The sequence below is a fragment of the Centropristis striata genome, chromosome 3, assembly GCF_030273125.1.
Source record: "Centropristis striata isolate RG_2023a ecotype Rhode Island chromosome 3, C.striata_1.0, whole genome shotgun sequence".
NCBI classification, from domain to species: domain Eukaryota; kingdom Metazoa; phylum Chordata; class Actinopteri; order Perciformes; family Serranidae; genus Centropristis; species Centropristis striata.
In genome coordinates this window covers 10,390,667-10,409,899 of record NC_081519.1, presented here as the reverse complement: position 1 = coordinate 10,409,899, position 19,233 = coordinate 10,390,667, and the positions used below count along the sequence as shown (strand labels likewise).

The window sequence follows — 19,233 nt, the reverse complement described above, 5'->3', positions numbered from 1 at the left end:
TCAGCGTTACTGAGGCATACCGTGGAGCCGTAGCCTAGCAACAGAGGCAATCAGCCAATCATGCTCCAGGTCTGAGAGCCATTATGGGCTTTATTACAAACAAGAAACGCCACTTCATTTTTGGAGTGTGTGTTAACAAGTAAATGTAATTTCAAAGAATGTCACACTTCAGTAAATACAAGGTGATGTTCTTTGCCATAATCACACAGTGACTTTCTGCAAAGACAACAAGTTGCCACCTGGGGGGAGACTATCAACTGAGATGGATTCTGCTCAGTGATATATGCAAATATGGCACTGAAAAGACAATTTTTACTGTAGGTTGGTTTGAGATGCGAGTATGCAAATGCTGAGGGTGCCAGACAGCAGAAGGAACAGGCGTCACCACCGCTATCACTGCACTCTATTTGAAGGTCTGGGGGGGGGGGGGGGGGGGAAGACGCATTACTATAAATGTTTGGGAACATTTTCCATAAACAGCAACTCTAGCATTCACTAATCTCCATAATGAGCCTGCTTGCTGTAAGCTGGACTGACATGAACAGACACATCCTGTTCATGTTTGTGATTTATATTTAGATACCTTAAAGGGATAGTTAACATTTAGGGAGCAGGGTTGTATGATGTACTTATCCATAGTCAGTGTATTACCTACAGTAGTGAACACAATATTGAGAATGTTTTCATGGTTTTATCTTGCCATGAAACCAGACGGCCATATTTCAGTTTACACTTTAAGGGAACGAAAGCCATACTATATTCTCTTCAAAGTTACCAGACTCCATTAAGAAAAACAGTAAATTCCCTTTAAGAACATACAAATGTATTGTCTTTAAAGCTTAGTTCAGATTCAACAAAGTGACACAAGAGCACAAAAAACTAACAATCAGGGAAGCTTTTTTGTCAATGGAGTCTGGTCGCTTTGACAAGATTATAGGCCGCAGTTACACTGCATGAATTGAAACAGGGCTAAATATAGTGTAAACTAATACAGGTTTTTTTTGGTGGCATAAACATGTTTTGCTGCACATCAATCATACTGGAGGTATGCAGGCCACCATCTACTGTAGGTGATACACTGACTATGGATTGGTACCTTATATAACCCCACTATCCTTTAAATTTCTCTTAATATCAAATAAATGCATGTACTTTTTGTATACAGCAACCAGTAGGGTTTCATTAATGTTAATACTCCCTTTGAGGTAATTATACTGACTAACATTCCGGAGAACATGTAACTGAATATCAGGAGACACATATCCAGCAGTATATTTTAATTCAGCAACTGGATAAAAGCAACAAGTTGCCTCAGTAAAACTGTCTCCAAGCAATAGCACGTATCTCTCCCTCACTGCCAAGATTATGAAAAACGAGCATCAGTCAAAAGCTGCCCTCAGCCCTCTGCCCTCCATTTATTTGGACACAGCCAAACTTTTATTCTCAAATCTACATCCGAATGGGAAAAAAGACAGAGAAAGTGTTCTACAGTCTGTGCTGGAGCTGTGACACAACCAGTGTTCCAGTAGTTTCTATGGATCATGTTGAGGTCTCACATGCCACCTACTGGACACAATGGTAACAACAAGAAGAGCACATTTTGGATGATATAATTTTATGATTAAACACAGATACCAGGATCATTACTGAAACCAAAAGTCCATGTCAAAAATCACTATCACCACATATTACCACACAACAACACGGATGAATGTGATGACAGATGTGTGTGTATCATTCAACAACAAGTAGTCAGCGTCTCTGTCCCTGAAGTTCAAAGTTCATTCTCAGTTGCAGAAGTCACCACATAATCCATTTAGTAGATGATGTGGAGCTTTGATCTGATCAATGAAGCAGTTTTTCCAGTCATTGTGGAGTTGTAGACCATAATTGTATCTATTTTTTTACAGGAACCTTATGGTGAGATTGTTTTATGAAGGACACGCACTAACCAATTTATTCTAGTCTGATGGTGCCATCTCGTGGCTGCAGGAAGTAAGTGTATTGGAGGATTGGGATGAAAGGCCCAGAGATGCTTACTTATGCCACCTATACATCAGAAGACTTTGAAAAGATTTGGAAAAGACTCCCGGAAAATTATAGGCTCACACCTGCTCACATCTAAAGACAAGTGTTTGGAGTTTTTAGTCCCAGCCTAGTCTCAGACTGAGATTTAAGATAGACTGTGAATCTTGCAGGGTCACTATTTACAAGACTACAACTAGATTCTAGGGGTGTGACAAAATCTCGTGCCACGAAATCTCGCGAGATCAAACTTGACGATATTTCTCGTTGCTTTAAAAATCAGTCTCGCGAGATTTGTGAGTTATCCAAACTTCTTTGTTACCTGTGGGGAGAGTAAAATGAAAAGGACGAGAAGGAGGGCAAGCAGCCAGAATGACGTCACAGGGGCCGGCGGCTCGTTAAGAAGAGTAAGAATGAATCAAAGTGGCACAGTCCTGCTAATAGGCTACTCGGACACTCTTCACAGTTAGCGATGCCGGTGTTATATCCCTACTGGTTTCCACACCAACTGGTTTCCGTACGCATGCGTCCGTCAACATCCGCAGCTCTGTCAGCAGATTCGTCACATATTTATAAACATAATACCTGGCGTTTTATGAGTCGCATCTCCTATCTACTGTGGGGAACATCATTGAATAAGTGAACACTACATCACAGAAAAGAAATTTATGGAAATAAAATGTTTGCGAGATCGGTAAGAGCTGGATTCGAACTCACATAAGCAAAATTAAGTAACTTAACATCCATCAGCTATACACGTTAAGCCATTCATCTTCTCTTGTTCTCCGTGCCTTCAATTACTTATCCTTCAAGTTGCTTACGTCAGTGTCCAAGTAACATTTTGTTTCGACTCGATCTAAAACAACTGGTTTCCTTGAGCTGAACATAAACAAATACCGAACGTATTTATCACGTTTCTCCCTCTCTCTCTCACTGCCCGTGTCTCGACCGAGGCCATGTCATATTAACCACTTTATGAGCCACATATGAAACATATTGTGACAAATAAATGCTTTTAAAAAGTGACGATACAACTCAGACAATACTTCTCTGGTCAAAATACTTGAACTTGTGTATGTCCATGCTTTTCAAATGCACAATGTCCACGCACACGTCTTGTAAATTATGTTCTGACTGTATATCATAATCCGGTTGGAGCAGTAAAGTAGCTAATCAACATTTAGCACAGAAAACGAGTTTAAAAGATAGATTCGAACTCGCCACAGAAAAAAATAAAAAGCTTGTGAGAGTGACGCTATACGGTGTAAGCCACTTGTGCTCCTCAATGTTTCTGAGCTTCAATTATATATTCATTAAATTGCTTACCTCAGTGTCCAGGTAACATTTTGTTTTGGCTCGATCCAAAACAACTGGTTACCTTGAGCTGAACATAGAAAATTACTGAACATATTTATCAAGTTCCTCCCTCACTCACTCACTGCCCCTGTCTTGACCGAGGCTACTGTCCAATTAACCACTTTATGAGCCACATATGAAACATATTGTGACATATAAATACTTTTAAAAGTGACAATCTAACTTGCCAATGCTCAGCGCTACTTCTCTGGTCTTGTGTGTAGGTATCTTATGAAAATGTTCTACACACAGAACAAAGGCATGGACATAATGATTTACAGTCATTGCCCTTTGTGTAGCTATATTATATTTCCTAATATAAGCCTCAAATAAGGTATATAATAATAATAACTAGATATTTTTTAGCTTAAAATTCAAAACTCCCTCGACTTTCTGAGGGTCCATAGTTTCTTTTCTTTTTTCAAGGGTTTTTTTTTGTTTCTAATTGTTCGATTGCTAACGTTAAACTACTTTATTTTAGCAACAGAGCAAAATACATATCACCTGCTCTATGCTTCTGTTACACTCTCCTGCGCTTAATGTTAGTGATTAGCTCCCTAATTGCTCCATCCTGTTTATGATTAATAGAATAAACATCATTTTAAAAGTGTGCGTGTACATAGTGCATTTGAGAAGCATGGACATTTAAAAGTAAGAGTGTTTTGGCCAGAGAAGTAGCGCTGAGCATTGGCAAGTTAGATCGTCACTTTTAAAAGTATTTATATGTCACAATATGTTTCATATGTGGCTCATAAAGTGGTTAATATGACATGGCCTCGATCGAGACACGGGCAGTGAGAGAGAGAGGGAGAAACATGATAAATGCGTTATTTGTTTATGTTCAGCTCAAGGAAACCAGTTGTTTTAGATCGAGCCGAAACAAAATGTTACTTGGACACTGACGTAAGCAACTTGAAGGATAAGTAATTGAAGGCACGGAGAACAAGAGAAGATGAATGGCTTAACATGTATAGCTGATGGATGTTAAATTACTTATTAATTTTGCTTATGTGAGTTCGAATCCAGCTCTTACCGATCTCGCAAACATTTTATTTCCATAAATTAATTTTTTTATAGGCAGCTGTGATGTAGTGTTCACTTATTCAATGATGTTCCCCACAGTAGATAGGAGATGCGACTCATAAAACGCCAGGTATTATGTTTATAAATATGTGACGAATCTGCTGACAGAGCTGCGGATGTTGACGCACGCACGCGTACGGAAACCAGTTGGTGTGGAAACCAGTAGGGATATAACACCGGTTAATTCAGGATCGCTATGTTTATGATAATTAGCCATGCTGCTTTGTTTTGATCAGCTGCTGATGTTGTTCAGTTAGCGATGATGGCCACAGTGATCACGGATCACGGTCGAAACTGTCGCTAAGCGATTAGCATACTTCACCTCTTGAGTCTCATTAATCCCTCTGGGGGATTTTATTTTTTTATTTATCTTATTTTAACTTTTATGAATTTTAGTTTTAGTTTCAAGTTGTGGAAGAAGATGTTTATTAAAAGCTCATGCTTACATCATGCATGTAAAGAGTTATAATAAAACATTTCAAAATGCATATGCAACTCGGTTAAATAAAAGTCTGTTAGTCCAGTCATATATTGTGTCATTGTATTTTCTTAAAATCTCGTCTAGTCTCGTTCTCGTGAACCCAATATTGTGTCTCGTCTTGTCTCGTGAGCTGAGAGTATCGTCACACCCCTACTAGATTCTTTTAGCATTTTTTCCCCATCATGCTCTTAGTAAAAACTTACAAATGGAGGAGAAGCACCTTTTGGCTATAGCTGCTCTAGTGTGTGCAGTGGTTTGTGTTGGAAAAAAAGAAAAAGAAGAGGAGAAGACGCCACAAAAAGCCCCCTCACAAAGGGTTTCTGTTATTCTGACATGAAAAGTTGACTATTTTACAGTAAAAAAAAATAGATATAAGGAAGAATAAAGGAAAGGAAAATTTAGAAATGAATTCATGATTTACATTCATGTCCTATTTAATTATGTGTTTAATTAAATAATTATATGTATCAGCTCAATCAACTTTCATTTAGTTAATCATACATTAATCATCAATTGTTTATTACTTATTCATGAAGGCTATATATTTATTTAGAAACTTTAACTGGGTCTCCTTACTGTTCTCTTTGCTAAGAAACAGCGCCCCCCAAAATCCTGCTTGTGGCCGTAAATATATGACATCACTATATCTGTATTTAGGACTGAGCTTACTAGCATTATTGTGATGTTCCTTTTTCCTGTCTGGAACCGGGGACCTTTCCCCCGCTCATCTATTGCTTGGTGATTGTGTTACGTCACTACGACTTGAGATAATATCAAACACGTTTGATATGATCGCAAACCCAAGACTAGGAAAAGACTGATATGAAACAGCGCAGATTACTACTTTACACTTAACGATCAAGATGACAGGAGCGCACCGTGACTCCTAGCCTGGGTATACCCATACTGCCTTGCGCGCTCGAATTTAATTTCGAACCTCCAGGCGGTCTGGAAACCAGGAAGCTTTCTTAGCCCTGTTTTAGGGATCCAATCACAGAGCGGGGAGGGACAGCAAGACAATGACGCGTACTACTCGGCACTTGGAAGCTTGTAGTTTTCTTACGGATCCAACATGGCTGCTGCAGATGCGAAACTCTCTTTAGCTGTAGATGGTGTTTTAAATAGTTTAGAGCGAAAGATGAAAGGCGAAAGGTCTCTCGGCGGCTCCGCTGTACGAGCCGGCGGTCTCGCCGGTGATCTGGCTACGAGCCGGGGGACAGCGGAGCCACCCAGAGACCCGCAGCAGCTTGTTTATTGCCCATAAAATCAGTGGATGTGTGTGGCTGAATGACATGAGGGGGAATAAAGCGTGAAAATAAATCTTGCAGAAAGCGAGAACTGGAGAAGCAAAGCAGCAAACAACACTCTCTCACAGACACACACACAACAAACATCCAGTTCTGTTGCTCTACTACGTCATCTGGTATAACTGATACGATTGGCTAAGAGCTACCTACAGACGCTTTTGATTGACATTCTAAGCGCCCAATAAACGGCTCTGGAGGATCGTAAACCACACCTCCTCTACGGAGAAATGAATGGCTGGTTCCCAGACCACATCTCATTTGAGATTTGTCTGGTGTTAGCCAGGCTACGTTACTCCAGTAAAATTCCTAGATTTACTAAAGACTTTCAGTTTTTAGTCCGGGACCATGAAAATCATTTGGTGTAAGCCCAGCATTACTGATCATACCACCAGTGATTTTTGACCAATGACCAATAAACATATTTATTGTTAAACAGAAAATATTGTATTTATTCTGGAAAGAGATGCTTGAAACCACAATGCCAGTGTGTCCATCATTCATTCATTTATTTTAAAGCCAAAAGGTTATAAAGATGACTTTACACAACAATGAGGAAGACAAGAACAAACTCTGAAACTCAAAAAAGGCAATAACCAAAAAGGCATAACATTAAAGGCAAATTTAAATTTGGAACGCAATAAAGTGTATTCTACGGAAGCCCTGAGAGGCAAAAAAAATGTGGTGATTCAGTTTCTAAGTCTGATCAAAAGTTCATGTTTTTTCTTCTGTATTTAAAGCTTAAGAACATGTAAAAAATAAAAATAAATATTAAAATAAAAATAAAAAAAGGAAAAAAGTGTTTTATTGTAATATTCATTCGAATTTAGTGGTGCATGTTCTGCTACTTTTACAGTGGAAAAAGTAATTTATTGCATGACAAAAATTTAAGTCGGACTGTGATCATTTAGTCACAGATTAGATTCAGATTTTTCTTGTCTACTTCACTGTTTTGCATATCCATCTGTATAACTGCCTCAATACCTGAATAAATGAATTAATTATTGTAACACTAGCAACAATCTTTTGCCAGAATAAAGATCCTATTTCCTGCTAAACATGAAAATATGTTCACATAATAAGCTGTTAACTAGACACCACCATGGATTTAACAGCCCACTGTATGTAGCAGCACTATATATCACTATAAAGACTTTTCAAATTAATTTTCACAGGCCGCAAAAGAAGGAAAAGGAAACCATATATGAGCTGTGTCTTTAATTTTTGATCCATACAGAGACATATCCATTATGAAATATCAAATTTCTTCAGAGTTTTATATCATGCTTGTGTTGTATTTTATATTCTTTTCGGAAAAGCGGAAAAGGTTACATCAATATTAGCGTAGTAAAAGCAGGTCAAAGATGAGCGCCTGATGGTAAATCCTATTATTACAGTTTTGTAAAGGTTACAGGTGTCTACTCTTTAATGTGCTTAACTTCAATCTCATTAGTCTGAAGTGTTTGTTACAAAACTAAGTCTTACACAAAAACATGATGTCAGCGGCACGTTTATGAAATCACTGTTGTGCTGCTAAAAATAAATAAACCCCAAAAAGTCGTCTAATATGTTAGAAACTCTCTTGATGACATATATTAATGTTGCAAGTCAACATGTTGGTGTGTGTAAATAACTGACGTGCTGGTGTTTTAATAGATTCTTATACAACATAAATATGCTGATTTTCCCTTATAGCTGTGACCCTCTTAGCCCCTCTTAAAGTAGAGTAAAATAGTTATGTAATGTATATGTAATACAGATTCCTGTGAGTGTTTCTGGGCGAGCACTAGGATGATTAACTGTCCTGGAACACTGTTGAGAAGGTTTGTTCCAGCAGTGAGAGACATTAACAACACCCCTGTTAAGCAACAGCAGTGGTTCGGCCTGGCTTCCTCTCAGTGTTTTAGGACTACCTGGACATTTCTAGAGCGATCTCATTAGTGCGAGGATAGGGGTGGCGTGGGATCAGGGTTAGAGAGAGATTAACCACATGGAGCCGTATAAAGCTTCAGTGTAATCCGCACGCTGGAGACAAATTCAGAGCAACAACTATTCTACGAACAAATCACAACTCGCAGTGTTTTGGACCACACAAGCCCCGTTAAAGAGACGAGGAGCAGAGATTTGTTCATATTTTGGATTGAAAGGCAAGAAGATATTTAACCTGTGACCTCTGAACAGTCTTCCTCATCATCAGCAAGTCAAAAGTGCAAAAAGGGGGAAATCATGAAGAAGGGAAAGGTATGTTTTTAACTTTTTTGCCTTACAGTCACACTACAGCTTTGTAATACATTCTATACTGAGATTTATAAAAAAATAAATGCCTTTTTAAATATTTTTTAAAAAATGGATTGTTTGAGCTGCAATATATGACTAAAATGTGCCAAAAATGAGCTGATAGAGAGTAAAAAAATGATAAAGTCATGGCTTTGAGTCAGGATTATACAGATATGACTCTTATGACTCTGACTCTGTGTCTGACAGCCTTTTATTTTGATGGCAACATCACAGCCAGGCTCAGAACAAAAAGCATCAACCAAATCATGACATGATGTGTGTGAAGGAGCTTCTTTAATGGTTTGTCTTTACTTTAATTAAAATCTTATCTATGCTGGCTACAAAAAGATGGAGGCCCATCACATCCATCCTAATCCTCTGACCTCATCAAACATGGAGGCTGCTTTGTAGGCTGTTATGGGAAAATGTCTTCCTTTAACAGTAGAACTGAATGTGTCATAGACCCAAGCACAGCTAGACAGCAGCTGAATAAACTAAAAAAAAGTGTATATGCAAGACAAGGAGAACACTGTGCAAACTAGAACAGTGTGCAGTGTTCTCCTTGTCTTGCATAGGGTTGCAAAGGGGCGGAAAATTTCCGGTAAATTTCCGGAAAATTTCCGGTAAATTTCCATGGGAAGTTAAGCTTGGGAATTTTGGAAATATTCCATATTGGAAGCTTTCCATGGGAATAATGGGAATTATTGGAATTTATGAGAACTAATTGGGAATATATTATATACAAGCATAAATATAAGCAAAAGTCATAGGAAAACATCCATACAAAATGTTTTCAACAGATTTATTTGTAAGTAGAGTAGAACACGTTCTAATTACTTGTTTCATGGATGAACAAAAACAGGAGTGTTGGGTTCAATATCACCCATCCCCTAACCCCACTCATTCAAAAATGCACCCCCCCCATCCAAAAATCTCCACAAAGTCCCATTCAAAATGTTAAATGAAAAATGCCACTCTTCCTCCAAAACGTTACATTAAACATGCAAATCTTCCTTCAAGCAATCCTCTGCATTTTTGCTCAGTCAATAGACTCTTCCTGCTCCTCATCAACATCCAACAACATGTCCCCTTCCTCAACATCCAACTCTGAGTCTTCCTCTTCAGTGTCACTTTCCAGCCTTGTTGAGGATGGCTCTGTGTCAGGCTCAAAGAGCCTTAGGTTTGCGCGAATGCCAACCAGCTTTTCCACTCTCACATTTGTGAGCCTGTTGCGAACCTTTGTGTGGGTTAGGGTTTGATTGAGGAATGGCATGGATATTCAAGTGTATTTGAATGGCATCTGTTTGTTTTAGTCAAGATTATGCTAAAATATACTTTCCTCAACTATATTTAAGTTCCCTAAGAAGAGCCAACCTTCAATTTTGAAAATTCCCAGTTTATTCCCATAAATTCCCGTTAATTCCCATTAATTCCCGTTAATTCCCTTAAATTCCCATGGAAAGTTTCCGTCTTTGAAAATTCCGGGAATTTTGCAACCCTAGTCTTGCATACATTTTTTTATGCTTGCAAAAAAACAACCGTTGCAAAACAATACAATTAAGGTTTTTTGCAAGTATGAGAACAGTGAGCAGGAACTCTCTCTTCTCTTGCTTTAAGACATTTCTTCCTACACACCTGTAGACAAGAAACTGAATGTGTGCATGAGTCTTCACAGATAAAAAGGTGTATCAGAAATTGTGATTAGAAATTGTAACAACTGTACAAATTGTATTTCTATCCCAGCAGGTGGGAGAAGACAATGAGCCCCCCACTTATCAGGAGGCGACTGCAGGTAAAAACTCAAACACTGGCTTTGTGTCTTCCAGTTTTAACTAGACTTACTATATACAGTATATGCTTGATTTACAAAAAAGTGTTTTATTATTGTGTTATGATTATATTTTATTGGGATTATTCATCTTAATTCTTAACTGTAATAATGTTTCACTTTGTACAAGTTTAAAAGTTGTGACTTGAAATCATGTTTTGTGTTGAAAAATACTTAATGTTAGTGGAAGTCAAATCTGCCCGCTGCTTGGTGACTACATGTTTGAATACCACTGTTGTATCATTTTTACCTATTTGTGCCCGCAAATACATTTTTGTACTTTCCCTTTGGTGAGAGTGCTCTCTGGGCTTGTCTCAACAAAAATCCAAAGTGCAACTTTTCAAAATCCATCAAAACAAAAGTGAGTTTTTCTCATCATACTACGCTTAGTCTTTGGGCACATTAAAACCAGTAGTCCCATGTGCCAAAGACTAAACATAGTTTGATGAAAAATAGCTCAGAAACTACAAGCAGCACAGTCAAGTATCTGATATCAACTCATAACAAGTTCAATATGAAAGATATGCAGTGTTCAGTGATTTTTTTAATGCAATTGAATGAACAGTGTTGGCATTTTTTCCAAATTTTTCCAAAATCCTGATTTTGACAATTAATAAAAGCATGATTTTTTATGAGATCTAAAAATGTAAAGGTTGTACTGTTAGATAATTGTTTAGAGCAGTAGTTCTCAACCTTTTTGAGTCTTGACCCCCAATTTAACATGCATGTTGTCCACGACCCCCGCTCACTGAACAAAATCTCACATGCAGAGTTCAGATCATACAAACTCACACAAAATGACCCAAAAAACACATAAAATGACAAAAAAAGACACAAAATGACAAAAAAAAACCCACAAAATGACCAAAAGGACTAAAACACATTAACACATGAACACTTTAACACAGTGGAGACAGAGCTGACTTCCAAAATGATTTGGCGACCCCCAGAAATCATCTTGAGACCCCAATTGGGGTCGGGGCCCCAAGGTTGAGAATAACTGGTTTAGAGTATGTCCGTACTAGATCAGATCAGAACAAATATTGTGCCACTTTTCCTTATCATACTAGGTATAGTGTTTGGGCACAATGGGTGAAAACACCATGAAACAAAATAATTTGTTGGCTGCATGCTACATAAAGGGAATTATATTTCATCCTTAGTCTTCTTCATATGAATGATCAGTCTCTCTTGACAAACAATTCCATCTGAACCATTGTTCATGCTTCCCGGGAATTCTGCTCTACCACACACGCACCCGAGAGCAGCCAAACGAGACTTGGGTGACTTAGTTCACCTTCAAAATAAAAGCATTATAATGTATACCAAATAAAATAAAATTTAAAGAAACAAATACAACTTAAATTAATTTCTTTATCTGTTGCAATAAATTGGCAATAGTAACACCATGTGTTATTAATCCTCACGTCTCCTTCTCGTCTCTTTCTTCAGGCTACGAGGAGATGGAGGCCCAGTTCGCCTGGGATGACAAGAACATCAGGCGGACTTTCATCAGGAAGGTACACATGAAACCAGTGACACAAGTACAAAACAGCATCATGGTGCCTCTTCCACTGCTTTGACACTGTTCATGTCTCCCTGCAGGTCTACGCCATCCTCATGGTTCAGCTGATGGTGACTGTGGCAATTGTTGCTCTCTTTTCATTTTGGTAACTTTTTTATATTTCTTCTTGTCTAAATTGTCAATATTTCTATGTTCCTTGCTAATACTGCTTGTTTCTATTTATTGTTATTTTATTGATACTTCTTTCCATTCTTGCTGTACACTTTTTGCTGCTGTTACACTGAAAATGTCCCCATTGTCGGACTAATAAAGGAATATCTAATGTGATCTAGCAACTCTTCTAGTAGTTGATTTTACCACTGTGATTAAAACAAGAGTATAATCTAGTTCATTTTTATCTCCACAGTGCACCTGTGAGGTATTTTATCCAGACACATCCAGGCTTGTACATGGCATCTTAGTAAGTAAAAACACACCATAACTCACATTATAGTGTCACATTTTTTAATGATTTTAATTAAGTTTTGTATTATTGTTTTCCCTTTTTCTTGTTTTGCAGTCTCGTATTTTTTGCCACCTATATCGCACTATCCTGCTGTGGAGAGCTGAGGTAACATTTTGCAATTTAACTTAACAATGCAAATATTAATTAAAGTGCATATATAATTCTGTGTAGATATACATTTGGGAATTGACAAATCTGATTTTTTTTCTTCTTTTTTTTTTCTACATGAACAGGAGGCAGTTTCCTTGGAATATAATTTTATTAGTTCTCTTTGTGAGTATTCTTCATTATGAAAACAGAATACTATATGCTCTTTACTCACACACTCAAGATACTGTAAACTAATTAGACTTTTTCTTTACTTTTTCAGACTTTGAGCATGGCCTTCATGATGGGATTTGTTTCAAGGTATATTATGATGTAGCTTTGTACGTATTTGGTTGTTTTAGACATGGATTAAAAACTCATCCGAGCCTTTCTGGAGTAAAAGATTCATTTTCTTCCTCCAGCTTTTACAACACCAAATCAGTAGTCCTGTGTCTGGGGATCACAGCTCTGGTGTGTCTCTCCGTCACCATCTTCAGCTTCCAGAGCAAGGTGAGAAACTAACCGCCAAAGAACAAAAACAGACAGATTTGTGAAGTGAAATAAGTCCATAATATCTTTTTTTATGTCACCTGTTGCAGGTTGACGTCACATCCTGTCAGGGCGTGCTGTTTTCTCTGTGCATGGTGATGCTGCTCTGTGCTATCACCCTCTCCATTGTCGTTCCTTTCGGATACGTAAGTTCGCTCACACCTTTCTAGAAGGAGTCCAAAATAGCTGTGATTGTTGATGAGTAAACAGGTTAATGCCTCAGGTGCTGCAGGATTAGCTACAGATAATCTTGCAAAGCACTGCTCATTTTTTCTTAAATTAGCATCCCGCTGTCCTCCTTAACACTGTTTTGTAATGCTTTATGTATATTTTACACTTCAGGTTCCCTGGTTACACGCCCTTTATGCTGTGGGAGGAGCCATCCTCTTTACTTTGGTAAGATCAATTTTACAACCTTACTATTGTCCAGACTGATTTTATTTTTATTATCTTTATTAACAAAATAATAATATTAAATCACCACAACAAACAAAAAATATACATAACAGCCTGGTCCTACATTATATACACAAATTAATTTTAATCATTGTAGCAAAAAAAAAAAAAAAAAAAAAAACAGGGTCGTGAAGAGAAATTTGAGGGACAGGTGCTCAAAGTAAAAAAAGGGTGTCATTTTAGAATGATATAGCTGTACAGTGTTGCTCTGGATGTGCAAAAAATATGAATCACTGGATGTGTAAATGTTGACAGGGTAATAGTGATGATGATTAGAGTTATTCATTTAGTAAAAGTAACTTAAAAGCACAAAAAAAGGCACCTTTATTTTTGATGTTTTGTTAGAAGAGAATCCATATGAATGGCATGACATGTACACTTGTGTAAATACTGTGTATTTTCATCTAAATGTACATGTAAAAAAATTACAACATTTTTATTTTTTATAATAAAAAGATTAAAAAAAAATAAAAAAAAAAGCCCGATCTCGGAAGCAGGGTCGGGCCGGGTCAGTACTTGGATGGGAGACTGCCTGGGAATACCCGGTGCTGTAAGCTTTTGCATTCTCTCTTTTCACCAGCAGGAGGTCTTCATGTGTGCCTAGATTTAGAGTATATAATCATTTTACTATAAAAACCCTATCCATCACAGTATATATGTATATATTTTGGGTTTGTTTGTCTGAGCATATATCCAGTTTTATTTGTTTTAACATTCAAACTTTTAGGGATAAAACAATAATCCGATGCCAAATTGCAACAAATATCATAGAAAAATAGAATAGACAAAGTAATGTATACGAATAAATAACTAAACACAGTTATAAATAAATAAAAATGTAATTGAGCAGTTAGTTAGATGATACAATGCTGGCACAAGTTTAGCAACAGAATTAAGTTTACTGCCATGTAGGCTTGTATGAATTTGCCTCGGTATTTGGTGCATATATACTAAATATAGTACGAGGAATTAACAATAAAGGCAAAGTACTAACATAAATATGGAATATACAAATTTCATTAATAGGCTAACACTTTTACCTGCACCAGATCGATAGCCACTAAACTCAACTCAATGTAAGCAATTAAATTACTGATTTAAAGTAGACCCTAACTGCATTGTTTAATCAAATATCTGAGTGTGACAACAGTGTGGAAAACACCAAAACACATGAACTAGAAATGTTATGATGGTTTACCATGCGATGCACACGTCATAGACACGTGACTTACTTCTTAGAATACAAAAATATATGCAAGACTACAAAAGCTCAGAGTTAGCCTACAGATCAGTACTGACCATTAAAAAGATTTGACACAAAAAGCAGATTTAAAGTTCAGTCCACGTCAAACAGTTTCAGTGCATGTATCAAACACGTTTTATTACAGCTAATGGCTCATTATACAGCACAGATCTACCAGCAGACCTGCACAGACTCGTTCAGCTCACTCTCATATTAAGTTAGAAAATTAATTAATTAATGAAGGACTTGAAGGTGATGCTGCGTGAAGCTAAAACCATTATATAAAACGTGATAATAAAATACACAAACTCACCATCTCCCGCCGTGTGTCTGCAGCGTCCTGCGTCACAGCTGCACGTTAGCAAAACAGAAGTCACATGATGACCTTTCTCCTGCTGCAGGTCATCATGTGACGCAGTCGGCCCAGCTCATTTTATTTATAGTTAAATTAATAATAATTGTTACATTTTCTTCTTGATTAGGGCCACTGGAAGGCCTCAACACGTTTCTTAAAAAAAAAATACATAGTCAAAAATAAAATAAAATCAATTTGATTGAAGTGCACTTTGGACATCAAGGGACAATGGCTCAGCTGCCCCCTCTGCACGTGTCCGCAGAAAAACACTGATTGTCTCTCAGGGTTATTTCAAAAGCAATTATTTTAAATTCTCTATTAAAAAGAATACTTCCCCCTATATTATATCTATTACACAGCCAGTGTTACCTTGAGTTCTTACAGAAAACTTTATCTGGTATGCCTGTACAGTAAATAAAGGAAATTTAAATAAGCATTCAAAATCAATTGATATTCAAGAAGTCCACAGAAAACACTTTAAAAATAAATCTTTTCCCTGACAAAATAATCATTAATAATTCACTCTATCTCTATCACCTAGTATCACAGAGAGAAAAAAAATCAGGTGTAAATCATGGCTTCAAACCATTACACATCTTTTGAACCTCCCTCCAAAAAGCAGAAACAACACAACAATTCCAGGAAAGATGAATCATTTCATACAACAAAAAGTCTCATCTGACCCAGCAATAGTCCAAACCTTTTGCAATCTCATATTTCATTTATCTTAGTTCATTTTAACTATCTTGTTCTTGTCCACCTGCTGTTTGTGTTTTATTAATCCATATCCATTTTTCTGTCTGCCACAGTTCCTGGCATTTGACACCCAGTTGCTGTTGGGGAACAAGCGCTACACTATAAGTCCAGAGGAGTATGTTTTTGCCACGCTCAGCCTCTACCTCGACATCATTTACCTGTTCAGTTTCCTGCTAGCTATCTTCGGAGGAGGCCGCGATTAATGCTCCTTCTCTATTCCTCCTTTTCCCCTCATACTGTATATGTCTATTTGATCTTGAAACAAACTCAACAGCCAACTTGGAACTTTTCCCTTCATGAACAATTTCACATCAGGGCTATATGTTTTTTTTCATGGATCACTGTTTCCCTCCTAATCTTGTCTGTACAGTTGTGCAGCTGTTTTCTTGCTATGCCCTGATATGTTTTTGTATTGCTGTGGGTCTACTGTGACCCCAGTATGAGTAGGATCACTATCAGTCCATCATTGAGCAAAAATGGAAGACTCAGAAAATCTGCACTTTTAGGTTGAGTTTGCTTTCAAACTGACTGCTTCACCAGCTATGTACAGTAGACACAGTTTGTTTTATACTTGTTATTAATGTACATTATCATAGATTTCAAGTCTAATGTTTTACTGTATGTGTGTAAGATATTTTCAGCTCACGTCAAGACTTTCAAAGCGAAGATAAAACAACCACCACAAAGGGAAACTGTGTGTTTGTAGCATCATACATACTTTAACAACATATTTCAGTTATTAGACATCAGTTGCCATTCCTATTGTAATGTTAATGTGGCCTTTGGGACATGATAGAAAATTATTACACGTAAACAAGTTGATGATCAGAGCATAAGCAATAGAAATGTTGTAAACATTTAGTGAATAAAACGTAATATGATATTTGCTTTTTCTAAGAACAATGAGCTGTGTCTGTTTCTGACATGATTAAAATAAAAGTGATACATGAAAAGTAGTGTCTTATGTAAAAGATGGTTAATGGTGATTATTTTGTACTTGTTTGGGCATTGACTTCAAATATCTAGAAGCCACAGACTCGGTTAGGTCCCTGCATGGTTACACCAAGGTAAAGCATGGTTGGTTGGCATTTTGAAGCATTATGGCTGTCACTGTATGGTCTCAGGAGCCCGAATAACAAGACATCATCAGCTAACGCTAGTGCTAGCCAGCCTGATTTGTTAGTGAGAGGCAATCATTATTCAATATGAACAGCCGACTCCTTAGAGTGTCTTTCAGTCCAACTGAATACTGAACAAAATATTTTAAGCAACGAAAATATGACAGTGAATTTTGATTAAATGAGTCACCCCCAGGTGGCCATTAGAAAGAATGCATGTTTGAGGCACTTCCACGTTGGCTTCACATTTCAGCCCCAGGCCCGGAGGTTGCAGCCTGCCTGTTCAGGAAGTACCCCCCCGACTCCCCCATTACATGCTGGGATATACTCCCAACAAAGGTGAACATTTGGGCTAAGAAAAGGAAACATTTCCTTTGCATTTTCATATGTATTTCTATCTGTCAAATAACACATTGTCATTAACCTGGGATTTCCAAATCAATGAGTCTTAAACTCCTTATTTCCCCCCCAAAACATTCTATAAACTGTGCTAATAATATAATTTAAATTATTATTATTAAAAAAATTCCACTTCAAATGTACTTTTAGCCCTTATAGTTCATTATAGATTTGAATTTGTATCTTAAGTAATCACTGTCCTTTACTGTCTTATCTTTGACAGATTTTTTTTTTTAATCCATTAAATGTAGAAATTGGCAGGTGTACACTTTTGGACTTCAGTTCTGGACCCGTTACTAGACAAATGGATTTATAAAATGGATAGTCAGCCTTCGACCTATTGAGCACAAATGCAGAGTTGCAGAGTTATGATGACACATGCCAGCACAGTAATTATCAATACAGCTGAAGCAACAAGAGCAGGAGGTAAAGACCTATCTGCTGTCAGTTAATCGCAGGTAATAAAAACACAGCTCACCCAATCATTGAAACAAGGCTTTTATTAAAAAAAAGAAAAAGAAAAATTGACATATTCAAATTCAAAGAGAAAACCAGGAAAGAAGGAAAATCTTATCTCAATCAATAAAAAAACACAAGTTACAGACAATTTAGCAACTCTGGCACAGGAAGACAAAAGTAGCCAAGTGGCTTTGCAAAATAACCAAATATCAAAACCTCTTTCCTCTTAACAAAACTGTACAAAATGAGTTCTTGTATAAATAAGAAAACTGTTCACAAGCAGGGAGCGAGATGAGCTCGTTGGATTTTTCAAAATGTCTGGGATTCACACAAACCTGGTTCATTCAGTGTTGAGTTTTTATTTCATGTTAAAAAATGTCACCTAAAGACAACATTTATCAGTTTCAATAATGTAACATACAGCTATTTAAACTGCCCATTAGTAAAATAATAGTAAACAATTTTTGTATATCAGTATCATTAAGTTATAATTGGAAATAAAACATATGAGGGATACTTTGTATGAACTAAATTAAAATAAAAGGGACATTCTGAAAATCCGGACTGGGCAACATCTCACCACCTGTTTGGAAATCCTGTTTTAGCAGCAAAACATTTTGAAGCTATGAAATAAGCCAACAAATCTACATTAGGATGGACAGAGAGCATTTTCAAATTATTGTGGACTAAAAATAATAAGTGCAAGATTTTTTTTATTTGACTTGTTATGCACCCTGTTGTACTTTCAGTATTTCTACAGTTTTACATTTTAGGTTCTATTATTTTCATGATGCAAATTAGTTTTGGAGCATCACGACTTCTTGTTATATTATCTCTGCTAAAAAGTTAAAACAAAATAAATAAACACTGCAATGTAACAAGTGGTCATTTCATAGTTTCAAAATCCTGTTTTTGTATTAAAAGTGATGGCTAATACATGGAATATCATTTCTCTGAACATATAAACAATATCCATGACATTTTCCTTCATGGTGCACTGAATCTGAAAAACTTGCTAGTCACTGTGTTATCTGGACAGGTTACAAATCATTAAAAAAACAAAACAAACAAAAAAAAAAACACACAAGAAGAAACAAACAAAATGGTGTACAGAGGAAGTGGAAGGAAAAAAAAAGACTATTTACAAAATTAGCTCTCGTGTCTGAAAACTGGCACCATCGTAAAAGCTCTGGATTCCTCCTGCTGTCTGCAGAGGCCAATAAAGTTTATAATGAGTCTGTTTACACGCGCACCAACACTCCATTACGTAGTCTGAGGGAAACTCAGCTGAGTTAACACGTCAACAAAACCAGATCTTTACTGTGTGACAGATAACGGTTCTCACAAAACCTTAAAGGAGCAGTGTGTAGGATTTAGGGCTATTGGCGGAAAATGCTCTGTATTGCAATTATATATATATATATATA

At 37.0% G+C, this 19,233-nt stretch overlaps 1 protein-coding gene across 1 annotated transcript; it reads left to right on the top strand.

Annotated features, from left to right (window-relative positions):
- Positions 1-7,990: 7,990 nt before the first annotated feature.
- On the top strand, positions 7,991-16,683 carry faim2b (Fas apoptotic inhibitory molecule 2b). Its single transcript, XM_059329563.1, has 12 exons — positions 7,991-8,490; positions 10,270-10,318; positions 11,807-11,874; positions 11,960-12,024; positions 12,286-12,339; positions 12,439-12,489; positions 12,618-12,657; positions 12,755-12,792; positions 12,894-12,981; positions 13,071-13,166; positions 13,363-13,416; positions 15,884-16,683. Exons 1-12 carry the CDS (start codon positions 8,476-8,478, stop codon positions 16,031-16,033), a joined length of 768 nt encoding a protein of 255 aa, XP_059185546.1. The 5' UTR covers positions 7,991-8,475; the 3' UTR covers positions 16,034-16,683.
- Positions 16,684-19,233: the final 2,550 nt, after the last annotated feature.

Coding starts and splice junctions, on each gene's coding strand:
- faim2b (XM_059329563.1), top strand. Junction 12,025..12,285: donor GTTGCTCTCTTTTCATTTTG/GTAACTTTTTTA, acceptor TTATCTCCACAG/TGCACCTGTGAGGTATTTTA. Junction 12,490..12,617: donor TCCTGCTGTGGAGAGCTGAG/GTAACATTTTGC, acceptor CTACATGAACAG/GAGGCAGTTTCCTTGGAATA.